Source organism: Monodelphis domestica, chromosome 1 (assembly GCF_027887165.1).
Source record: "Monodelphis domestica isolate mMonDom1 chromosome 1, mMonDom1.pri, whole genome shotgun sequence".
NCBI classification, from domain to species: Eukaryota; Metazoa; Chordata; class Mammalia; order Didelphimorphia; family Didelphidae; genus Monodelphis; species Monodelphis domestica.
Window position 1 is genome coordinate 53,346,413 of NC_077227.1, and position 25,975 is coordinate 53,372,387.

A 25,975-nucleotide genomic window follows, 5' to 3' on the forward strand; every position below is an offset into this window, starting at 1 on the left:
TATCTTTAATTAATACCCAGAGAAGATATCTAGTCCAGGTACTTTGAAAAACAAAAAAGACCTAGTCTATCTACATTATTAACCTAGAGAATAATATCATTTATATTTATTAAACACCTTACACAAAGAAAAATTCATCTTCCCTAAACATCAGCCTAGCTAAGGTCTCCAAGAATTATTAAATATTTTAAAGTACTACCATCTTCTCCATGTAAAATAAAAAGATGGCCAATATGTATTTGGGGATTGACAAAAAGCTCTGCCAGGATACCACAGTTTAATGACTTTCCTTGCATGTTTCTCCGTAAAACTCAGGTAAAGAGCTTCCAGTACCAGCTAAATTCACAATATCTGAACAGCAGCGGTGGAGTAACTTCAGTTTTCTACTTAGCAAATGAGGAATTTAGCAAAAGTTCTCACTAGACTCAACAGTCTATGCTTGATCATCCCCCCATATAATAGAAGATCAAACTATCTGAAAAAGTCTAGTAAAAACAGGTTAACAGTGAATCCATGAAGGACAAACCTGCTCTGGGTTAATAATTCACGTTTTTATAACTACCAAGTCTAATCACTACTGGGAGGAATCCAAAGCAATGGAACAAGTATTATTAGAGCTACTAGGAGTAGGGCACCATTTTAAGCTGAGCAATGGGGATGCAAAGAAACCTGCCTTCAAGGAGCTACATTCTCCTCTTAAAAGGATGAGAAATCAGGAAACTGCTAGAATGGTGGGAGTTGGGTTTCACTTTGTGGCCATCGTGAGTTGCCAGACTACCTGCCCACCCGGCCCGTTATTTATTCTGCCTGTCTGTCACCCCCTTTCATTTGAAAGGCCTCGCAGGCTCTTCCCCAGGCCAGAGAGGCCACACACACCAAGTCCCCCGACCAGACAAGCTCCCTATCCCATGGCGGCCCGGAGGCTCAGAGCTGCCCGGAACCATCGCCCTGATGTCACTCTGATTCAGGGAGGGGACAGGGAAGCTCTCGGGCTTGGGCAGACCTCCCCTTCTCCTCCTCTCCTCAAGTGACAACTCTGCCCCTGCCTGCCCTAAATCACCGCGGCCAAATGCAAGAACAGAGGAAAAATTGGTGAAAGAACACCTACAACAACCCAGCGCGGAACAACAGTCGGCAACACCTCAAAAAAGCACGTTTCACCGATTGGGGCGTGCGCGTTCCCGTCCCGCGCTGAGCACGGGTGCGAGCACGGCACTGGCACGGGAGCGGGTGCGAGCGCTACCCAACGTTGCTCTCGTCACCGCCATCCATTGGGACCCCTGGGGAGGGGCCAGAGCTGCGAGCTGCGGAGAGGCGGAAAAGGCTGTTGCTGAGGTGAGTGATCTGAACTAACGGAGGCGTGCTCGGGACCTTGAGAGGGGAGGAATGGTGAGTGAGAAAGAGACGAATATCCCCGGGAGCTTAAGCCGTCGAGATGGAAACGAGGGTGAAATGGAAGAGGAATAGGTTGAAGAGAGAAATGAGGCGGACGCCTTGACAAAAATTTTTTTCAGGCCGCGCTGGTCCCATTGCGCATGCGGAATCAGACCCTCTCTTCCCTCCCCTTTGAGCTGCGCGTGCGCAATGTAACCCCTCTGTCCTGCCCCAGGGGATTTGAGAGGAGAGTTAGTGATAGACTTGAGGATGGCTGGGCTTGGCTTGGATCGGCTTGGCATGGCGTGGCAGCACAATAAATTCCAGTCCCTTAAGAGGCCATGTAGCTAGAATTAAAATCCCAATAGTATCTATTCCGCCCCTGTTGCTTCATTCTTTTGTCAAGGGAAGTGCTGTAGTCCAGCTGGTTAAATTTGGCAGATGGGAGAGGGAAAAATCAGTTGGTCCTAGAAATGCATTCTTTTTTTTAAGCGCTTACTTTCCGTCTTAGAATCTATACTATGTATTGCTTCCAAGGTAGAAGAGGGGCAATGGCTAGGCAGTGGTTAAGTGACTTACCCGGGATCACACAGGAAGTGTCTGAAGTCGAATTTGAACCCAGAACCTCCCATCTCTGGGCTCCAGGCTCTCAATCCACTGAGCCACCTGACTGCCCCCATAATGCATTCTTACTTTCTGAATGATGACTTGCCTTTGGCTGAGATGGAAACTTAGTCCAGGGTCCGATGACCCACTTGCATTGCCTTCTTGGCCTTCGTCCATGAGAGTGTTTTAAGTCCTTTAAAAAAACAACACTATATCACTTTACCAGCCCTTAAAGGGTAAGTCCCCTCCAATTTAGAATCTGTGACCCTGTGGCTTATTCTGAAGAGAACCCTAGGATATATCTACAGTGTCTCTCCAACAAATGTGTCCGTTTACTTTTTCCCATGTCTGCTACCCTACTATCATTACTGAACCTGCAAAATAAAGCCCTAACTCTCCCTCCCCTCTACAGTCTCCTCTTCTTATTCATCCTTCAGATATCTGGTTATCCATTGCTTACCCATGAAAGTTCAGATGCCCTAACCTGGCACTGCCCTGGTCTTTTTTCCCTCTTGCTATCTCCTACAACCTCATACTTTACCCACCTCTCTGCTATAGATTTTGTTGTTCCTTGTGTCTTTGCCCACCCCTCCACTTCTTCAACTTATAAATTCCACTCAGCAAACATTGGACTAGGCTAGGGGCCTAGACAAATGAGACAATCTCTGCCCAGGAGGAGTTTATAATCTACTAGGAATGGGGAGGAATGTGACACTTGCACTAGTAAAAAAAAAAGACAAGATTTCCAGAAGGAAAGAGAACTATCTAAGGGAAGGGTCCTGAAAAGCCTCCAGGCTCTTCCTGTCCACTGGTTGCTTCCCAGTTGCCTACAAATACACCAGTGACTGCCTCTCCACTAGCCTCAAAAACCCCTCACTTAATTCATCCATTCCCTATAATTATAATTCCATATTTCTCCTTACTGTGACCATACTGCCTGAGAAGGCTGGTCTGAAATTGGTGCCTTCACTTCCATTCCTCTCTTTTCTTTATCTTTGTAGTTTGACTTCCAGTCTCATCATTCAACTGAAACTATGTTCTCCAAAGTTACCAGTAAGATCTTAATTGTCAATCTAATGTTTTTCACTCCATCCTCATCCTTCTTACCTGTCTGCAGCCTTTGATATTGTTGATCATTCTCTTCTCCTTGATAGTCTCTCTACGTTTTTGTGATACTTCCCTCTCCTGGTTCTCCAACCTTTCTGACCACTCCTCAGTAGCCTTCACTGGTTTTTAAACCTGGCCACACCCACTAGCCTTGGTTTTTCCCCAAGGCTCTGTCCTTGGTCTTCTCTTCTCCCTCTAGAGTCTAGACTATTTCAGTTGCTGATCTCATCCATTTTTCTGAATTTCTTGATTTTCTCTATACAGATGATTTCTAATTCTACTTAACCACAGTCTGTCTGGTAGATATCTTAAACTCAACATGTCCCAAATGGAACTTAATATCTTTCTCCCCAAGCCTTCCCCTATTCCTAAATTTCTTATTCCTTCTAAGAACATCACCATCCCTGTCCTCTCTACTTCTCACCTCTCCACCTTTGCTGCTACAGCCACCACTCTAAGGCAAGTCCTCATCTTCTCATGCCTGGATTATTGGAATAGCTGTCAGTGGGCCAGCCTATACCCTGCATTTAGGCATCAAAGTGATTTTCCTAAAGCACAGGTCTGACCATAAATCACCCTGCCTACTCAGTAAACTACAGTGGTTCCCTGTTGGCTCCAGGATCAAATACAAAAGCCTCTGCATTTAAAACCCTTCATAATTCTCTCCCTCCCTCTCACCCTCTTTCTTCCTCCCCTCTTTCTTTCCCCCCCTCTCTCTTCCCCTCCCCCTCTCCAGTTTTCTTACACCTTATACACCTCCCACTATGTATTCTTTGATCTAGTGATGCTGGCCTCCTACCTGTACAGTGAATAAAACACTGCTGGTTCTAACTACCCTTCCTTTTTGAAATTTTCCTTCTACATCTCTGCCTCCTGACAACCTTGGCTTGCCTCACATATTAATTAAAATGATATCTCTACCAACTCCTCAATTCTAGTGCCGTCTTCCATTTTTTTCCTATGTAACCTATACATAGCTTGTTTGTACTTAATTGTTTGTGTGTTATCCCTTCCATTAGATTATGAGTGCTTTGAGGGCAAGGACTGTCTTTTGCCTTTCTTGGTAACTCTAGACACAATGTGTGCCACCTGGTAAGGGCTTAATAAAGACTTGTTGACTGACTTGTACTTCAAGCTGTGCTTGCTCTGAAGGAAGCTAAAGGCTAAGTGGAAAGGGCATACATTCAGAGGACCAATTGTACAAAGACCTTGAGGCAGGAGATGGGGCATATCTACAGGCAAATGGAAAGAATTCTTACAGATCCTTTTAAAAAAACCCTTCTCAATTACTTACGTTTTCTTAATCCTCATCTTTCTTGACCTCTCTTTAGCATTTTATATTAATGACTACCTTTTCCTCTCGGTTCCTCTCCTATCTTTGGAATTTTTGATACTTTTTGATACTATCTGACCAACCTCATTTTTCATTGTCCATATCTTGTCCCTAGTTATAAATGACCATAAGGCTCTTTCCTAGGACTCTTTCTCTTCTGTCTCTGCACTTTCTTACTTCATTACCTCATCAGATGACTACCACATTCCTATATCTAGTCCTAGTCTCACTCCTAGGTCCAACATCAACAACTGTCTTTTAAACGTTTCAAACTGATTGTTTTTTCAGTGGGATCATAGAAAATCCTGAGTGTAGCCTAGAGAGGAATCAGACCTGGCTTTCCTGGATACATCTCTTAAGTGAAGCTTCTAGGAGGAGCCATCTATTAAAGAGGGAGAGGCTACGATGGCACTGGATACTTGTATGGATTCCAGGGCCGGAAGGAGCTTCCACAATAAAGAGTCTTCTGGGCTATGGTAGAGAAAGTCTAGAATTCAAGAGGATTGAATAAGTGTGTTGAAAAATAATATGTGAAAGGCCTCGAGGCTTCTCAGTAGGAGGGAAAAAGACAGCAGTGAAAATTTGTTCCATGTAGTGATTCACATGTCAACAAAGTATCTAGGGAAACTTAATAGTGACTACGAGGTAAAGCCATCTGTACAGGACCATATTGTGACTAGAATTAGACTTCTTCAGTGGTTAACACAGTGCCTTCTCTTAGTACAAAGCTTTTCAAACCTTAGAGTATTAGATCATTTTGGCAGTCTAGTGAAGCCTATAGACCAGTGATGGTGAACCTTTTAGAGACAGTGGCTGGGCCCCACTCCACCCCTCCAGACCACTGAGTGCCAGGAGCCCCCTTATCCACACAGGGGAGAGAGAAAGCACTCCCTTTGGGCTGCTGGGTGAGGGGCAGATGAAGTGAGGAATGTCCTCAGTGAGTATATAGAGGGGGAGGAGAGTGGCCCAAATGCTCTGTTCTCCTCCAGCTCTGCTGCTGGTGAGTCGCCCACCTTCCCTCCTGTGCACTCCTATTGAACTGCTGAACAGAGGGGCAGGGGATGTGAAACAATGTCATCAGGTATGGTGAGGAGGGGAGCAGCTCTGCCCAAGACCCTCTGCCTTTCTAGTAACAAGCTCTTAGCTGCCACCTGTGCCTACAGAAAGCTCTGCATGCCATCTTTGGCACCCATGTCAGGTTCACCATCACTGCTATAGACCCATTCTCAAGGTAATGTTGTTGAGTATTTTTAAAATGCATTATTCATTTCTTCTTTAAATTTTAAAATTATTTTTGAACATATATGTCCTTTTTCTTTCTCTTGGATCTCTTTGGGATACAGACCTGGTAGTGATATTGTTGGGTCAAAGTTTTAAAACAGTTTTGACCCAAATCCAAATTGTTTTTCAGAATGATTAGAACAGTTTAAATTTTACCAAGAGTTTAATAGTATACCTATTTTTCCTCATCCCTTCCAGCATTTGTAATTTGTGCTAGGTGTCAGATGGTGCCTCAGAGTTGTTTTAATTTGTATCTTCCTAATCACTAATGATTTAGAACATTTTCCCATATAGCAATAGATAGCTTTGATTTCTTCCTCTGAAAATTGCCTATTCATATCCTTTCACCATTTATCAATTGGGTTCTTACTTGATTCAGTTCCCTATATGGTTAAGAAGTTAGGTCATTATCAGAGAAACTTGATATTAATATTTTTTATATTACTTCATTGTCTATGGTACCTTTTTTTTTTTAACCCTTACCCTCTGTAAACAGAAGAGTGGTAAGGTCTAAGCAGTGGAGGTTAAATGACTTGCCCAGGGTCACACAGCTAGGAAGTATCAGAGGTCAGATTCAAACCCAGGACCTCCTGGTTCTAGGCCTAGCTTCCAAATCACTAAGTTTCCTAGCTGCCCTCTGTGGCACCTTTTAACAAAATATCATTTCATTGCTTATCTCTTTTAATTAGCTCTGTTTTTTGCTTTTACTTTATCTGAGAAAGCATGATTGCTACCTCAGCGTTTTTTCCTTCCACTAAAGCATAATAAGTTCTTCTCCAGCCCTTTATTTTAACTCTATGTGTCTCTTTCTGTTTCAAGTGTGTCTCTTATAAACAGCATATTGTTGGATTCTGATTTCTACCATTCTGCTATCTGCTTCTGTTTTATGAGCGAGTTCGTCTCATTCACATTCATAGTTATGATTACTAACTGCATTTCCCTCCATCCTATTTTTCTTCTGTTAATCCTTCACTTTCTCTTTTTATCATTTGTCCCCCTTCATACCCTTTCTCTTGTCCGTTTCCTCTCCTAATTCCCTATTGGGCAAGATAGGTTTCTATACCTGAGTGAGTGAGGGTTTTTTGTTTGTTTTTATGTGTGTGTTTTTTTCATTCTTCTCCTTTGAACCAATTCTGATAAGAGTAGGATTCAGGCAGGCATTGCCTGCCACCACTACCACTGATAAAGGAAAACAGCCAGCTCATATCTCCACCATGGTGTTCAGCTTCTGTAATCTTTGCTTTGCCATTGCATCTGCTTTCTGGGCAGCAAGAGCCAAACCACAAGATATGACTCCATCAATGCTAAATAAGCTGGAAATCTCCTATTGACTTGTATGAATGACTTGTGCTGACTGAATTGGGGGCTCAGAATTTGGAGACTTATTGCTCCTCCAGTCTATGCATAAATAAAAGTCCTCTTTCCTATCTCATGAGTGGCGTTTGTGTTTCCTGCTGACTGTTTTTCTACATTTGGTGCATGGGCCGGAAAACCCAACTGCGCTGGCCCTTTAAGCCACCAGTGTGGAGCAAGGTCATGTGGCACCTGCTGGGCTCTCGCTCCAATAAGAGAGGTGCCCCTGCCACTTTGCAGGCCTCTTACTGGGCATGGTCCCCAAGTCTCGGATGCACCAGGCTGACCAGACTCCAGGGGAGAACAGAAACGGTGTCACGTCAACCAATATAATCAAGGTAAAGCCCCAGGAGCTAAGCCCATGGCCAGGTCGTCACAGGTGGAAGGGGAGGCCCATCACCTCCTGTCCATTTCAGGACTCTCTGAGTGGGGGAGCTGCTTAACCTCTGAGTGCATTGGTGTTACAGCTCCATGGCACAAGCTGTGGAGTCAGTGGGACTTACCCTGATTCTCCAGGTCATGTCATGTGGCAGAGTGGCAGAGTGGTGACTGGGATTCTACTCAGGCAGCCTGAGCTAAGAAAGACCCAAGTTCCCTCGAGGGATGCGAGCAAGAAGGCATCTGTTTGTTGTCCCACAAAGGGCATTCCCAATCCCTGTCCGGTTACACCACCATTCACTTAGGAAATGGGAGGAACCCTGTTTGGGGCTTTTTGCTCAAGAATTTTAGAAAGGGCTTTGGTGAAGATCACAGAGTAAAGGCGACACTAGGGAAACTCCAATTCTTCTGTGAGAAATAGTCTGGCCCCCCACTTTGGGATAGGGTGGCTCTCAGAAGGGACCCTAGACCTACAGATTATCAAAGAGATTTATAGGGTGATTATGGGAAGTCCAGTTCCCATACATAGATTCCTGGCTAGAGTCCCACAGTCAACCTCCTTGGATCAGAATATGTGTAGGGAAAGGTAGGGCAGGCCAGGATTCTAATGAACCAGACTCCCTGCCCATGAAAGAGCACTACCATCCACCAAGGGGTGCCAGAGAAAGAGCCACCCCCATATGTCCCAGTCATCATCCTGGCCCATAATCTTGTCCCTGAATCACCACCCCCATCAGTGTCCCTACCCCATCCCTCAGTGCTCCCCTACGGGGCAAATCAGCCAGTGGACCAACCCAGTGACCCACTAGACTCAGTACTCCAAATGCCCCTCAGAGAGACCCAGGGCCCAGCCCAGTTCAACCCAGATGGGATGATCCAATCTGGCTGCACAATCCTATACTATCAGCCTTTCACCACCACTGATCTCCTAAACTGGAAACCCTGTCCTACTCTGAGAAACCCCAGGCCATGGTGGACCTCCTTGAGTCTATCTTCCACACTCCTCATCCCACCTGGGATGATTGCCAACAGTCCTACTCAGTCTGCAGTACTGAAGAAAGGGGGCGCATCCTGGTGGAAGCCAGCGCTTGGGCAACAGATGCCTGCCCTGATGTCCAGCCCAATTAGGGTTTCAATCAGGTGGGTGGGCGGCCTTCCAGAGATACAGAGATACACTCCTAAGAGGGGTCAGAGAGGGTAACTCAGAAGCTGGACAGGACCCCTGGGGCCTTCTACCAGAGACTCTGAGGCATACCAAGTTTACACCCCTTTTGATCTTAAGGTCCCTGACCAAGCCATGGTCAATGCAGCCTTTGTGGCTCAATCAGCCCCCGACATCAAGAGGAAGTTTCAGAAATTAGAAGGATTTGCAGGAATGGACATTACCCAGTTGCTGGAGGTGGCCAATAAAGTTTTCATGAATTAGGATGAGGTGGCGGAAAAAGAGACTCAGAAGCGCATGAGGCATCAGGGCTCATTGCTGGCAGCCGCCTTAGGGAACCTGGATCCTGCCCTATGAAGCAGATCCCCTCAGAAGAATAAGGGCAGTAGGCAGAAAGCCTCCCTGAACTGAGATCAAATTGCATACTGTAAAGAGATGGAACACTGGAAGGACGAATATCCAAACCAAAAGGGCCCCAAAAACCAAAGGACCAGAGGCCCTGTCAGAAGACCTTCAGATCAAGCTCCCCCAAAACAGTCTCCAGGTTGGTGGGCTTAGGCTCAGAATAGGCCAGACTAGGCTCATTCATGCTTGGCTCCCACAAACCCACAGTCAGCATTGACATAGGAGGCCAACCAGTGACTTTCATGGTAGACACAGGGGCCAAATATTTAGTAGTCACATCCCTAGTAGCCCGTAACTAGGAGGACAGTAAACATAGGCACTATGGGAAAACAGGCATCAGCCAGACCATTCTGCCAAAGGGGGGCCTGTCGGCTCTGGGGACAAAAGGTGAACCATGAATTGTTTCTTTCTGGCTACTTGTGATATTTTCTCCTTTTCGTAGGAACTCGAGAATTTGGCTATAATATTCCTGGGAGCTTTCATTTTTAAATCAGTGAAAAAAACTTGGAAGTTGACAGAATGAATGGCTAGAGAAGTAGTCACAACTCAGAGTGAAATGAGACTTTTTTTTGCCCAAGGCCAATCTAGGAATTTGTTCATTATGTTTATGGCAGGTTTTATTTTTCATTCTTTGTCAATGGTCATCCAATAAGACCAGTAGGAATAGGAGAAGGCATTTTTCAGTAATTAAAAAAATAAATTTAATTTTTGAAACTAAAGAGGTTATGCTACATTATCTTTAGGTCTTTTTTGGTTAAAAAGAACTACTTTTTATGAAACAGTGAGAATTATTAAATTGATTTCTAATTAAATTTCTCTTCCATTATGAATAATAACCTTCAAAAAATATAACTTATTTTTAAAGGGCTACAATTTGCCTAATTGAATCTCCTCACCTCAATAATGATTGTTCGAGTTTAATGGGTATATAATTGGGGATGCTGACTTTCAATGATCACTTTGTTGCAAATATTAATATGGAAATAGGTTTTGAACAGTGATACATGTAAAATCCAGTGGAATTGCTCGTCAGCTCCAGGAGGGGAGAGGGGGAAAAGCATGAATCATGTTGCCATGGAAAAATATTCTAATTTAATTAATTAAATAAAAATTTAAAAGTAATAATTTTTAGAAATGCACATGGAGACTATTATTTTTCAATTGAATTGGATGATAGTAGGACTATTATTCATTTCTAAATACACAAGGTAAAAGAAAATCCTTTCGAGTATATTCAGTTTAAAATTCACTGTGGCAGGTTTTTTAAGCCATTTGAATAGCAGTCCCCCTGGGTTCCCTGATCTGCAAATTGAAAGGTGTTTTTTATGTTTAGTTGGGTTTTTTGCCTTTGAAATGGAATAAAGTACTTATCTGTGTATATCAAAAAGGTCAGATAAACAGGTCTTAATTTTTCTAAGCTGAGTATGGTTGTGGCTTTGATTTCTCCAAAAAGGTAAGGGTGGTTTGTGGTTCCCCTCTTTGTGCATATTATCGAAGTTCATGTCGACTATTTGGAGATTTAGGCTTTTGGCTATTAAGACCCTGCTAGCCTAGACAATGGCATTCAAAAAATATTGTAAAGCCCTCTTTTGATCTAGTAACTTTTTGCCGACCCAGCTTTTATGCAGTATAGCTAAGGTTTTTGCCATAAATTATATCTATCACCATCATAACCATCATGTTCACCAGCCATCATTTTAATCATTCTGCTCATTATCAACATAAGCATTACTAATAAGACATCAATGGTATTGTAGAAAGAAAATACATTTTCAGTGAAAAGACTCCAATTCAGACCTGGCTACTTAATAACCTTTTAGCATTCTATTTCCACTGGGGGGCGGGGGGGGGGGGGCTTCAGTTCCACAACCGCTCCCTTCCCCTCTAAACTGTAAAGTACACTGTACAGAGCACTGAGCCTGGTGTCAGGAAGCTGTGAGTTAACATGCTGCCTCAGACACTTAATAGCTGTGTGACTCTGAGCAAGTCCCTTAACTGTTTGCTTCAGTTTCCTTAATTGTAAAATAGGGGTAAACAATTGTACCTACTTTTTTGGGTTGTTGTGAAAATAAAATAAAATGCTTGTAATGGCACTGTGTACCCAGTAGGCTCTATGTAAATGCTTATTTGCTTCCCTTTTAAGGTTCCTTCCAACTCTAAAATCCTGTGATCCTATGAATTTCTCTATAACTAATTATCATCAACTTAGTGGGAAATAAATCAGGGTTTTGATGTAGGAGATAGGCTATAAATTGCTAATTTTACGAATTGAGATGTACTTTTTTTAAGCCTTTACCACCTATCTTAGAACCAATACTGAGTATTCTAAGGCAGAAGAGCAAAAAAAGCCAGGTAGTCAGATTTAAGTGACTTGCCTAGGGTCACACAGCTAGGAAGTGTCTGAGACCACATTTGAACCCAGGACCTCCTATCTCCAGGCTTAGTTCTCTAATCACAGAGCCCCTAGCTGCCCATGAGATGTACTTTTAATAGGCTCTAAACAATACCAGTTTCTATACTGCCCATAATCTGTTTATAAGCCAGAAACCAAGTTCCTTATTTTTGACAGCCTATTAATTATCAGAGAAGTGAGGAACCAGAATTTTTTTTTTTAGAAATGCCTGTTGTTTCTTTTTCTTTCCTTCCGTGGAAAACCAGACAGTAGACAATCCTTTTCAGAAAATAGGCATGCTTCAAAGGAGACCTTTTCTCCAGAGTTTCTTTTCTCGAATGCAATTCATTTTGGCAAACATTTAAGTACTTTCTGTATGCAAAACACTATGGAAATATATATAGCAAAAATGTATTATTAAAAATATATGTCGATAGTGAATAATTGGTATGTTTGGTAGGAATTTTTCTGTTGCCATTGGGACCCTTTGTTTTTCTAGCACTTGAATCCAACATGAATATTCAACATTCATGGGCTATTGATGGATGGATTATATATATTTATATATATATGTATATATATATATATTTTTTTTTTAAGTAATCTTAGTGAGGAATATTTTTAGTTTGTGGTCGCCACCAGGTGATGACTTTGAGTACTACATTTGCAAGTTTTAAAAAGGAAATGGCTGGTAACTTGTGGACTGGTTAAGTCACCCCAGGGACGGAACTCAGTGTTCACCTAGGAGGTTTGAGGTTTACTTGGAAATTCTTATAAGTTGTTTTGGTTTTTGCATGGCAAGGTAAGTGTGTACACAGAACAAATTGTTCTTCTTGGCATACTTTACTTTCTCGTGACACAGTTTGGTTTCTTCTCCAGTCAAATTGTTACATCAGCTCTGCCTGCTTTAGCACCTGGGTCATAACCTATAAATTGTTCATACCTTCTATTTTGAGCTTGCATTTAACAGATCAATAATGGTGCTTTTTAGAAGGTGGAAAGTTTGGGGGTTGGTAGTAGTTGTGGCTTGTTGTTTTTGTTATTTTTAAGAAAGCCAACCACCAGCAAATTTATTTTCTCTTACAAACTAAGAGTTAGGATTTTACCTAGGACTTAAGAATTGGGAAGGCTGTGAGAAAACTGACTGCTGCCCAGAACTGAGTTCAGTCCTCTAATTCTCTCTTCCATAAACTTAACAACTGCTGTGTTTTCTCTCTCTCTCTCTGACTAGAAAAAAAGATGGCTGCTTCTTCATCCTCCTCCTCAGCTGGAGGAGTCAGTGGAAGTTCTGTAACTGGATCTGGCTTTAGTGTCTCAGACCTTGCCCCACCACGGAAAGCCCTTTTCACCTACCCCAAAGGAGCTGGAGAAATGCTAGAAGGTGATCATACTCTTACTTTTTGCTGAATAATTGGATTCAGATCTGTAATTAATATTACTAAAATAGTAAAGGATCTATAAAAGGAATGTAGACAGACATACCAGCCTCAGAACAAAACATCCTCATTTTCAGATTCTCTGTTTTGCCTCTAACATCCAGGCAACATCCACCCCAAAGCATGAAAATTCTCTGACCTCTAGTTAGCAGGTTGTAAATTTTTTTTAGCTTTCCAAACTAAAGAAAAATAAACTCCATTACCTAGGTAATTTCTGAGAGATGAAAATAACCTTAATATAAACTTTTAACTATGTATACAAATGTAATCTTAAGATAGACTAAATGTAAAGATGGCATTACTAACCCCACTGCCAGGACATGTGCTTTGAGTTTTTCCAGTGGTAGAGATGGATTTACATTGAACCATCCTCACTTTCTCATTCAGACCTCCTTGTGACCAACAGCAGACATTTGCAAAACAGCTGGCCAAGGTTAGGGATGCAGTCTGTGGCCATGGAAAAGAGCAAAGGTAACTGGACATAACGGGAAAATCAACCCTGGATCTCAGCCTCTTTAGTATAATACAGTAACCAACTGAGCTAACCCTGGGGGTATGGGAACTCTTGATAATGTCTAATCTCTTTCTGGTATCTAGGAGACTGACCCTTTAATCTCGCTATTTCTGCAATGTCACCAGTGCATCTAGGCCCCTTGGCAAACTCTTGAAAGGTTTAGGATGTACAAGAGGTAGTCAACGTTCAGTCTGTGAAGAGGGCTGGACTTGGAGTCAGAAAAACTCCATCCAATTCTGATTCTGCTCCTTAATAGCTCTGTGGCTAATCATTTTACCTTTCTTGAGTCACATCCCCCCATCTGTAAAATAGGAATATTTGTACTTTCACTAGCTACATCATAGAGTTGGTGTGAGAAAAGTACTTTGTAAACCTTAAAGCACAACATAAACAAAGATGAGATATTACTTGGTGCGAAGTTATTTTCCCTCCAAAGTAGTCCATCATCCTTTTGGATATTACAGCCTTCCGTATTTGCATTTATAAATTCATCTGGAAATTTTTCTTTGCTTATACACATGAGAAAGGTGAAATCTGCTGCATGAGGAATCAATCTGCTTGTGGAATCAGTGCTTTTAACCTGGGGAAGCAGAGAGGTAATTTGTGAAAGAAAAATGCAGGAGGGTTAACTTTGAAGCCCTTGAAGACTTCTAGATTTGGTTTGTATTACTAATATAGTGGGTAATATAGCAGTGTAGTCAAGTGAACAAGCATTTATTAAGCTCCTACTGTGTGCTAAGCACTGCTAGGTCCTGGGAACACAAAGAATGGCAAAAACAGAGTCCATGCACTCAAGCGGTCTCAGTGGGAGAAGACAACACATAAATAACTATATACAAACAAGACATATACAGGATAATTTGGAGAGAATCAGCTGAGAGGAGGTACTAGAATTAGGAGGCTTTGGGGAAGTTTCTTATAGAAGGTGGGGTTTTAGTTGTTGGGGCCTCAGGGAAGCAAGGAGACAAAAATGAGGAAGGAGAAAATTCCAGGCATGAGGGACAGGCAATGAAAATGCCCAGGGTGAGGAAATGGAGTTCATTGTGGCTGATTTTCAGAGTGTGGAAGGAAATAAGCCTGGAAAAGTGGGAAGGAGCCAGGTTATAAAGGTCTCTAATGTCAAACAGAGGATTTTCTTTGTTCCTGGAGTGGGATTAATAACAATTCTGATGTGGGCTTCTTCCCTTCTAGTCTTATAGAAGTCTGGAGCTAGCAGGAGTATTGTGTAGCATTATCGACCCTCTAGGTAGGTTGTGGCTAGGTTTCTGTTTGTTAAGTGCAGCCACCCCATATGGTAGTATGAGTTATATGGAGTAGAGTCTCTGTGCTGAGGAATTAGGCTTCAAAACAAATTAAAAGTTTAATTGCTTTACTAGCTTCCACATAGGCAGAAGAGGCTCAGTTTAGATTTAGAAATGAGTAAAATTGGCAACATTTCATTCTTGTTACAGAAAATAACTTGGCTTTCAATATAGATATCTTTATGTCTATGACATCATTAGCATCGCTTTTCAATGTATACCACAGTACTCTCTAATATTAGACAAGAGGAAGGAAAGCTATCTGCACTGAGTCTAAACATTGATGTTCTTCTAAGTTATGGTTTCATCAGTTCCTTTCACACTTCATTATACTTTATGGAAAGGTATGTTTCATAGAGTAAATTTATGAGTCTTAAAATTTAAGTAAATTAACTAGTAAGTTTCTATTCACAGTTATTGCTTCATTTTCTTAGATGTAAAGCTTCACCTAAATCTGGAAAATGTTATTGAACCTTTTAGAAAACAAACTGTTAGAAATAATTCGAAGATGGTTTCTACTTAAGCATTTTTGTCATGTTGAGAACATTAAATCACAAATGTTGGAGGAGTTATGGGAAAACAGGCACATTAGCAAACTTTTGGTGGAGCTATGAATTAGTACAGCCAATCTGGAAAGCTGTTTGGAACTGTGCCCATACTTTAACCCAGAAATACCACTACAAGACAAATACTCTAAAGACATCTGAGAAAGCTAAAATGAACCCATATGCACAAAAGTGTGCATGGCAGCTCATTTTTTGTAATGGTAAAGACCTGGACACTCAAGAAATACCCATCATTTGGGAAATGGCCAAACAATTGTGATCTATAAGCATAATATTGTGTTGTAAGAAATGCTGATTGGGACAATTTCAGAGAAACCTAGGAAGACTTGTATGAACTGGTGCAGAATAAGTTAAGTAATCAAAAATAGGAAAACAATCTCACAATAACGACACTGTAAAAACTAACAACTTTGGAGGACTTAACTCTGACCAACTCAGTGGCCAACAGTGATTCCAAAGAATTCACAATGAAACATGCTACCCATCTCCTGAAAGATGATAGGCTCAGGGTACATATTGAGACATTTTTGGACATAGCTAATGTGGGAATTTGTTTTACTTAACTATCCATATCTGATACAAGAGTTTTGTTTTTCTCTTTTTCGGTTGTGGGAAGGGACAGAAATTTTTGTTCGTTAAAAAAAAAACAAATTGAGAGCATTAGAATGAAGATAGCATTCTTAATTGAGGGGTAATAAGGATGTTCACTAAGTAAAATGATTAGTCTTCATCTAGTCATCCATGGATCTTTTTTTTTTTAATTTTGATACCAGAATGAAATGAGATTTGTCTGCCTGTCAATTAAAAGTTCAAGAATTGATATCAAAAAGTATAGGTTAAAATCCCAATAGAACTATACAGTAATGGATTAGAAATTAGGCAGAACCTTGAGAATCATCTCATCTAGTACTTTCATTTTGAAGATAAGGAAATAGGTCTAGGAGGGAAGTGATTTAGCCAAGCTCAGGCAGTGATTTAGTGACAAAGTGAGGATTAGATCTCAGATATCTTGATTCTAAATTCAGTTTACTTTCCACTAAGCCATTGTGCCTTCCCAGGTTCCACTGACCTCTTGATATCCTTCTAAGATAAACCAGATATCTTTTACTTTGCCCTGTGAGACAACTAACTGGTAAGATTCCTACCTGCTATCTGACTTGCAAAGCCTCATATAAAAGGTACAGAGGTAGGCTCTTCAATGCCCAAAGCTCTAGTTTTTCCTTGTCCTTTTAAAAAGCAGCTTAGTTAGATGGTACTTTCAAGCCCACAAATGGCTACATTTTTGTAACACTTTAGAGCCTTGTATTAAAATACAAGGTAAATAAAAATTGTTGGTCATTGTTTAATTTCCTGTTATCAGGTGATATTCTTGTAAATTGATTTATTAGCAATCTGTTAATAGTTGGCAGAGGTTGTTATATTTGGGCAATTGAACTTTCCCCTATTTTATAACATTTCTTCGTCCCTTAAGAGGAAAGCTAATTTATCTCAGTATGTTTTATGGGATTTGATTATAGTTTCTAAAATCAAAGCTAGAGAATGATGGGCCAGCTCCTCTGGAGAAATTCCAGGCTTAAGGTTGGTATAAGCATTCTATCTAATAGTATGTGGGTAGGTAGTGATGGACTTTGTGGGTAATACAAAGTTGCAGTCTGTTTGGTACATCAGAGTGTATATATATATAAAGGGATAGTGACAGTAAGGACTGGAATTGGTATGCTGCTTTTTGTAGGATTTTAACTTTTAAGTTCATTTTCATAAAAAGTCTATAAATACTGCAGTATTTTATCCGAATTGTCTGAGTAATTCAACAAAAACAAGTGTGGGAGCTACTACCTTTTATCTGGACCTATTCCTTACAACTCCTATATATTCCAATTTGAGTCAAGCAGGATGTTAATACATAGAACCAAGTCCTCGGGGATAATGGCCCTAATTCCCTGTGCTTATCTCTTTCTTTTGCAGGCATAATTTGCTAGTTTAAACAAGGGTATGTTTAGAATAACAAATGCTAGAGCATTAGTTGCACAGGGGAAATAGAATAAATTTCAGTTTGGGTGTCAAATAATCACTTCAATCCATCTATAGTTTGAAGTTTAGCTATTTGCAATCCCAAATTTAGCATTTGCATTAGATTAAATGAGTCAAAAAACTCAAAAAATAGAAGCCTCTATCCTAGCACCTACCACATAGTAGGCACTTAATAATAAATGCTTGTTGATTCATTATAGTATGGGTGGTCTGCCTACAGCCTAAAAAATAGAAGATCAGGAGGTTTCAAGTCAGTTCAGCAGGCATGTACTGCCTGTTCTATGCAGGACACAATGCCAGATGCTGAGGATGAAATGACTAGTGAAAAGAGTTTCATTTCAATCTTTTGGATAAGATGTAGGGGAAAAGTTGCATGTAACACCCACATGTCATGACTTTCCAATTCAGCAGTTCTTTTACACTCTTTCATTGTGTGGTCAAGCTACATTATATACTATGTTTGTAATTCTTTTTTGTTATTTTGTCTTTTGAAATAAAGTATAAATGATATGTGGAACAGAGTGAATTACCCCATCTCTTTGTCATGTAACACCAAGTTGATACAACAGCATAAGATTGATTAGTCAGTCAGTGCTTGACCCAGGGAGGCCATCACGAATGGCCAGCTAACAAAAGGCAGCTGTGACACCCCCAACCCCCCACATGTTTTAGGATTTTGTCATAAGACAACTGCTTTCTGCTCTCCTTGGGGGGAATGGGGTGTCATATTCTCTTTCACGTCCATACAGCATTTTGGTAGTATGGACAGCCCCTACAGGATAGCAAGTAGCACATACTCATCAGTTTCATAACAAGTTTCCAAGTCCAGTTTCATAGCAAGACCAATTTCTGTGCTGACTTCATGAATGAGTCAGTCACCACATTGTGTGTTGTTTCTTGGGATTGGCATAATGCTAGTTTCAGAAATTGCACCATACTCTTATCTCCATCAAAATTGTAGTGTTTTGACTTATTTGGAAAGACAAGGTCACAATCTGCATTTAAAGGATAAAATTACCCAGCAGTGGGTTGTGATGGCTATAGGGAGGGATATCATTGTCATCTCAGAGACCAACTACAGCTGGTTTTCAACTTGATCTTCCTTCTAATAAAAAGGAGTTGAACCTAAGGTAACACCTCTGTACTTCTTTGTGTCTCAGGAACAGATATATTATTATGGTCATTGGTCACATGGGTGCTCTTTAGAGCAAATCATGTGCAAAAAAGGTTAGAAGAAAGAATCTCTTCAGCTGTGAGGGGAAGATGTTGACTAGAACATTAGGGTGGGATTATTTGTTTTTGCTTTTTTAAGAAATGTTTTTAAGACTGACCAAAGGTGAGGAAATTGAAAAACATAGAAGCTCCAAAAAATGACCTAGAAATTAATTCTGGTCTAGAAAACCACAAACATATCAGCAGCATTTACTTAGTCTGTCAAGAACTATAAAAGTCTTGAGGATAAAGTGTCTTGTTTTCCTGTTTACAGATGGCTCAGAGAGATTCCTTTGTGAGTCTGTTTTCAGCTATCAAGTGGCATCTACACTTAAACAGGTGAAACATGGTAAGTACATGAGTGTTGCATACTTGACTGTGTAAGGGTAAATGGACTGTGGAGGCCACAGAAAGAGAACCCCAAAGGTCAGGCCACTCTGATACAAGCTGCCAAAAGCCAAGAAGGCTATTTAAATAGACTTCTTCAATTACCAGTCAGCCGGACATTCCGAGGTCTTGATCCAAACATGATGAATACCCAAAGCTGAAGTTGAAGTAGTCCCATTTTCTTGGAGTCCTAATGTAGTCGGCTTCTTTGGGTTGTGTCTGTTCCATTGATTTTTATACTCTTCAGTCTCTGGAGTACTGATTAATTATCATGATCATCATTACCAATTTTGAAGACCCTCCTTTTAGAAAGCCTGGGATGCTAGTAATTGAAGTCCTGGTGACTTTGTGTTTCTTTATGCAATTATTTATTGATCTCTATCTTTGTATCACATGACACATGATAAACATGATCATTGGGCTACTCCCCCAAGATGATTTCTTCATCGGGGGCATTAGCTTCGGAGAATATTAGGCTCCTATGACCTCGGACATTGGCATCAGAGAATTCAGAGCACTATGATAGAGGGAAGGAATTAGAAGTGTACATTTTCTCAGGGACAGACTATAAATGATGACTTTTGAAGAGAGACCTCATCATTGTTGTGGCTTTTGTGTGTATGAATCAAGGACATCATCATGGCTGTTCACTGAGCATAGACCAGTTGAGCTGGCTCCCTGACCCTCCCAACCCAAGCACTAAGCATATTATGACTCGTTGGGATTCAGTAGGACTGATACATGAACAAGAAAATATGTGCTATAACTTTCTAGGCCTTCTGACTTGTAGAGAACTAATGAAATTGAAAGCCTTCAGAGAAACTAAGTGTTGAGAGGAAGAAAGATCCATGGGTTTGTTGGCCCGAAACTTGTTTGTTTTCTGGAAAGCATCAGTTGTGCACATCAAAACTTTGTAAAATGGCCAAACCAGCACAAAGTAAAGCTTTTTAATGACTAGAAGAGGGCTGGCTGAAAATTGTTTATTGATTTTATTAATGAGCATCTCTGTAGTTGTTGACTATTTAGTGTGGCATATATTGCCATGCCACATCTCACTTCCTCAATTCCTTCCAGATCAGCAAGTTGCTCGGATGGAAAAACTGGCTGGCTTGGTGGAAGAGCTAGAAGCTGATGAATGGCGGTACAAACCCATTGAACAGCTACTGGGGTTTACACCCTCCTCAGGCTGACAATGCTGATTATCTCTGGAGAACAAACAAAGGCATATTTAGGGAGGGTCTTTTCTGCCTCTGGATCCAGGGTTTAGAGCTGCATAGGAAATGGTTTGCTCACATTCACACTTGGTGCCTCTGTAATAAACTACATTTCATGTAAGCTGGAACACCTATGGGGAAGGGAGGAAAAAAAAAAAACCACTACAAATTAACTAGGTTATCTCACAAGGGAGTATTTTTCTTCCCTAGGAACCCACTGGAGATTGGCTTAAGTGAGACAATCAGTTTCAAAGAATTGAAAGGTTTCCATTTGGGATTTGAGGGTTTTTTAGGAAACTTCACTCAACAAGTTGTGGATGTGTCCAAAGTGGTCTGTTCAGAAGATTCCACACTGTCAGTCATTCTAGGATTAGACCATATCACCAAGTCAAGGTCAGAATAAATAGGTATGAAAGATAGCAGTTCCTTTAGAAGATAAATAGGATTATAATCAGAAGAGCTCCAAATGAAGAACAGAAAAAAATGTTAGCCCTTATTTTCTGTCATTAGATACCTCACCTCTTTATGACATGACCTTGTTGACTGCATGCTGAATGCTTGGAAAGGGACTTGCCATTTTCATGTTGGCGCAATGTAGAAATGAAACAGCAGGGTCCTTTTAAACCCAGAAATCTAGGGCCCTTCTCACTGCTGGACTCAAGCTGTTCTGTGGCAAAGAAATCCTTTCAAAGAGCTTCAAATTGGTTTCTTTATCCTTTCAAAGTCTCAGGGACTTGAGAAGGGGGAGAAGCTTAAATTGCTTTGTTGTCAGTGAGGAAACAAAACCATTTCTCATAAGCAAATGATGGTATGTTTCACTTGTTTGTGTGCAAATGGATGAAGTTTCCTCACCAAAGCTCGAATAGGTTTCTTCTCCAGTGTTTAGGACAGCCTGAACAGGGACAGCTAGTCCTGTTATTCCTCTTGAAGTCCCAGAGTTATGTACATCATTATTGGACCATGCACAAATTTTTGCCTTTTAGAAAGAGTCTTTGTTGTTTGGGGTTGGGTTCATTTTTTTTTTGGTAATGATTTAACAACTGACCTACTTAGGCCAAATTAATAAATAAGTAAAATCCTGGTACTGATTGTCTCTTGATTTCATGAGTTCTGAATGCTTAACAAATACTACTTGGTACTTGGTGTTGACCCTGTTTAGTAAATGTGAAGCTGAGTACAGAACAGTTAAAGACCTGCCCATGGTCACATCACTAAGTCAATAGGGGACCTTGGAATCAGAACATGTGTTGCTCTTTAGCTCAAAGCACTGTCCAAGCTAGAGACAAATGTATTTATTTCCATGTTTATTTTTCTGAACTAAAAATAAGCAAGTTTCATATTTAGGAAGCAATCCAATTTCTAAAAAGATTTCACATATCAAAACTTCTAATAATTACCAAGGAAATTTTTCAGTTTTTCCAGTGAAAGGACTTATTATTCTTTCCCTTTTTATTTCATTTGTAACTTTATACATATTTAGCTAATGAACTTACACAGCCATTGTCTTTAAATGTTTGGATTTAGCAAGATGGTCTTTCTTTTAAAAGACAATAGATTTAAGAAGTCCTTTTACAGTTACCTAGGCTGATCTGCCACTAGAGAGCGTAGCCCTGACATATAAGGTCTTTTAGGGATAGGAAGGTTTGGGGCCTTACTTCAACCTTTCAGTAATGCCTTCCTTATCGAAGAAATGGCTAAGAGAACCCAAGCGATTTCTGTAGGATGAAATTCATGTTGTTAACAATCCCAGGGAAGGGAGTTCAGATTCCCTAATGAAAAGTATAAATTTGAGACTTAGAAATACTGCAGTAAAGCATTGACAGGTCTTCAGGGAAACTGCCTGACCATGGGCTGCTAGGGATTTTATTAATTTAAAACTGCACCAAATTATTTTGGGGATACTCTGTTCTGAACCAGGCATACCATTTGACCGAAAAGGGAGGGGGGAAGTCCCCCAATATGAAAATAGCTCATCTTTATTCTACTCTGCCTATACAAAAATATAGCTTTTTGGTTTTTTTAACCATCATCTTCTCCCTTAAAGTTGATGTTAAGTATCAGTTCTAAAGCAGAAGAGAGGTACAGGCTAGGCAAGTGGGATTAAGTGACTTGCCCAGGGACACATAGCTAGGAAGTATCTGAGGTCAGATTTGAACCCAGGATTTTCCATCTCCAGGCCTGGCTCTGTCCAATAAGCCACCCAGCTGTCCCATAACTAGTTTTTAATAAGCAATTTTTGTAACATGATCAGGAATGATTGAATAAATCTGGGATTAATATTATGGAATGCTATAAGGAACAGAAGTACAAAAAAGTGTTAGAACTGGAAATTAATGGAATGGTGTTGATCACAACCATAGAAGTACATTTATTTTTTAGAGTGGGACAGAAATAGTTTCGTTTTTGTTACTCTGAAATGTTATAATTAGATCTTTTTTCTATTTGGTCAAAGTAAATACTTTACATTTGGGCATTTTCCCGGGAGTTTTGCCCCTACCTTTGGTTTAGTTTCTAGTTTGTTGGTGTTTTCTACAAATACTGAATGGGTAACAAATGATAATAACATGTTCACCTAGATCTGCACATCCCATAAATTGCAGAGAATGGAGTCAGTTTGGGCATCCTCTGCTCCCTTCTCCAGCACTGTGAAAGAATACTTCCTTTGATATGTGGTGGACGCTTTTCCAGTTTTCTCATCCACCACAGATGTAAATTAATTGTACAGCAGTTGTTTTTTAGAATAACAATGATAATGCCTTAACGTTTATATTGTTCTTTACAAAGTATATTTACATGCAAGTATCAGACCGTGTCTAGGAAAGAAGCCCAGAGAGGTGAAGAAACTTCATTTCACCTCCACCATTTATTAAGCACCTACAGTGTGGCAGGTACTAAAGGTACAGATGCTTAAAGTTATGTAATACCTGCTTACTGTGGTTAAATGGAGATGAAGGATTTACATGTACCCTGTAGAGCATCATGACAGTAAGAAAAGGAGAAGCAAAGGAGATCAGAAAATGTAAGAAAGCTGGGAAGGTTGGCCCTCCAACCAGTTATTAAGCACCTACTACATAAAAGGCATCACTAGAGCTCCAAGGACAAAAATGAAATCTTTGCCCTCAAACTACAATGAGGGGTGGGAAGAAGGAACATACAGAGAAGCCGATGCACACTGTGCCAAATAATGCAAAGTGACATGGAAACAGCCTTGGCATCGTTGAGAGAAGTAGGGGAAAATGGTGTGAAGTTCAAGAACTTCTGCTTGAGCTCTCAATTGAGCAAAGCTGGGAAGGGATTTCTAGAGTCGGAGGTGGGGAGGGAAATTACAAAAAACAAAAATCTCGTTTCACAGGGGCCAGAGGGGTGGTACCAATTCATGGAAAACAACAGTGTAACAAGGGCCAGGACTGGATAGGTGGGGTGGACCCGAAGGTGAAGCCCTTGAATTCTAGGGTTAGGAGTTTAAATATTCCACAGGCAGTGAGGAACAACCGAAGGTTTCAGAGTACAGAAATGGTAACCATTGAATGAAGATTATTCAAGGAGTAGCATAAAGGGGAGATAGACCAGATGCAGAAAAACTAGACCGGCTGTGGAATAGTCTACAAGGAAAGAGGGATAGAGGTGATTCTGGAGAGAGAGAGAAATAATAGCATTTGGCAACAAAGAGCAGGGAGAACCTGAATACTTACAAGGATGCCACTATGCAGAAAGAGTCGATTTTGAGTAGGAGAGACTAGCAGGCAGCCAAATCCAACGTACTCTATAGAAAGGTCAGCTGTGAAGAAACATTTTGAAGTTTTGAACATGAGAGTCATAACTGAAAAGCATGAGAGGCGAAGAGATTAAAGAAAAAAGAACAGAACTTTGTTTCCCATTCGTCCCTTTCAAATTCCCTCTTACCCAGGCAGCTAGGTAGCTCAGTGTTTAGAATGCCAGGCCTCAGGTCAGGAGGTCCAGGGTTCAAATCTGGCTTCAGACACTTCCAAGCTGTGTGCGACCCCAGGCAAGTCACTTAGCCCCAGTGACCTACCCCTTACCACTCTTTTGCCTTGGAACCTATACTTAGTTTCAGTTCTAAGACAGAAGGGAAGGGTTTAAAAAAAAATACACATCTGGAAAGAAAGACCTCTGTGAAAATTTGAAGAGCAAAGTGAGTAGAACCAAGAGAACATATGCAGCAACAGAAGTAATGTTCGAGGAATAATTTGTGACTGTGTCCCTCCAGAGAAAGACCTCATAAATGAGAAAAGTAAGACATTGTTTTATATATACATGTTATTGTTCAAATGAGGCCTTCTCTTGTGCAGGGAGGGGAGAAAGGGAGATACTGGGGTATTTTCATGTAACTTAACAATTTTGGAAAAAAAAGAAAACACCAAAAATAAATCTTTTTTATAAAAATAAATCTATTTTTTTAAGTACTTCCTACTTACATTCTGCTACCAAGGAAGGGGTCCTCAGACATTTGTGAAGCACTTCCTAACTACCAAAATCCAAAGGCAAACTTGTACTCCATTAGGGAAGATAATATATTCCTGTACCAGTATAGTCTAGAATACATACAAGATCTCTGGAAGGGATGGGACCCCTTCCACAGTGTCAGATGGTAAGGATGGAGACAATCATGATCTTACTAAGTCGCAATGGGGGGTTCTGAACTCAAGTTCAACGTATTTTCCATGATTTCCCCCCCCCAAAACCCTACCTTCTGTCTTAGTATCAATTCTAAGACAGAAGAGTGGTAAGGGCTAGGCAATGGGGGTCAAGTGACTTGCCCAGAGTCATACAGCTAGGAAGTATCTGAGGCCATATTTGAATCCAGGACCTCCCAACTCCAAAATCATCTCTATCCACTGTGCGATCTAGCTGTCCCTTCCAATTAAAAAAATTTTTTTAACTCTTACTGTTTCAGTAATAATTCTAAGATAGAAGAGCAAGGGCTAAGCAATTGGGGTTAAGTGACTTGCCCAGGATCACACAGCTAGGAAGTGTCTGAGGCCACATTTGAACATAGGTCCTCCCAATTGCAGGCCTGGATCTCTATCCGTTGGGCTACCTACCTTCCTCTTCCATGATCATTTTCTGGAATCTGCTTATTAAAATGTTGTGCTGAGTACATTTCCAAAAAGACTTGGGAAACACCTGAACGTATGTCTAGAATCAGAGGCCATGAATTCTGATGGCCACTTTGAGGCACCTCGTCCAAATGAGCCTGCTTGCTGTTAGAACCACTAATAGCTAAGACCAAAGTTAATCTGACATTTAATGAGCGAGATATATGTAATTGTTATTGTATCTTATGATAATTAGTCACAAATGGAAATAGTAAGCAATTCGCAGAAATGACTGTAATTAGTATTATTATTAGACAGTCAAAGCAAAGCAAACCTTTGGTTCTCCTCTAACTTTGTTCTCCAGGGGATAATAATCAGTTTCCTCTTTTAACAGTTTACCCCCTGATACAATGCGCTGTTGGATGATTAAGCAGCCTGTGGTGGAAAAAGCCCTGCACTGGGAGAGAAAGGACATGGGTTCAAATCCCAGCTTTATGTCCTGGATCCCTTTGTTTTGTCTCTCTAGACCTGAGTTTTCTCTTCTGTAAAATTCCAAACCAGGATTCTCAGAAATGGTCCATAAGCTTCCGCAAACTGCCAAAGGGACCAGGACAAAAAGGGAAATGAAGAAGGTCTGCAACTAAATGGTCTCTAAGAGCCCTTTCCACTCTGAACCTTGTCCTCTGGCTCAGTTCTGTCCCAGACCTTGAATAAGTGGAGTGAGTTCCCATGCCTTCACAATCTTATCTATCTCGGGGGGAAAATGGGGTGCACACCCCATCCCCTGGGGCCAAGGTTCCCCTTGCCCTCTTTTTTTTGCAGCCTTCTAATGAGTCCATATTTCCAGCTCCCAGTCTTGGTACGAG

General features: G+C 40.8%; 2 protein-coding genes across 10 annotated transcripts in view; one reads left to right on the forward strand and one right to left on the reverse strand.

Annotated features, from left to right (window-relative positions):
- The window catches only part of ASCC1 (activating signal cointegrator 1 complex subunit 1), a 121,069-nt gene extending 117,846 nt beyond the window's left edge, over positions 1-3,223 (reverse strand). The window contains exons 1-2 of one of the 3 annotated variants that reach the window (XM_056799393.1): positions 3,088-3,223; positions 2,087-2,173 (exon numbers count right to left, since the gene is read on the reverse strand). In XM_056799393.1, coding sequence (XP_056655371.1) covers positions 2,087-2,173; positions 3,088-3,117 — 117 coding nt within the window. In that variant the 5' untranslated portion in view covers positions 3,118-3,223. Of the gene's footprint in view, positions 1-1,108; positions 1,242-2,086; positions 2,174-2,525; positions 2,614-3,087 lie in introns of those variants that run through there. The other 2 variants (XM_056799405.1, XM_007478355.3) reach the window with 2 other exon arrangements.
- ANAPC16 (anaphase promoting complex subunit 16) lies at positions 1,199-21,136 on the forward strand. 7 transcript variants are annotated; one of them, XM_001362142.5, is made up of 5 exons: positions 1,199-1,335; positions 12,623-12,772; positions 13,215-13,298; positions 18,726-18,800; positions 19,913-21,136. In XM_001362142.5, exons 2-5 carry the CDS (start codon positions 12,631-12,633, stop codon positions 20,026-20,028), a joined length of 417 nt encoding a protein of 138 aa, XP_001362179.2. In that variant the 5' UTR covers positions 1,199-1,335; positions 12,623-12,630; the 3' UTR covers positions 20,029-21,136. The 7 variants fall into 7 exon arrangements, with proteins under 7 accessions (XP_001362179.2, XP_007478414.1, XP_007478412.1 ...); XM_007478350.3 differs by having other exon boundaries at positions 1,266-1,389; XM_056799422.1 differs by lacking the exon at positions 1,199-1,335 and adding an exon at positions 7,283-7,392.
- Positions 21,137-25,975: the final 4,839 nt, after the last annotated feature.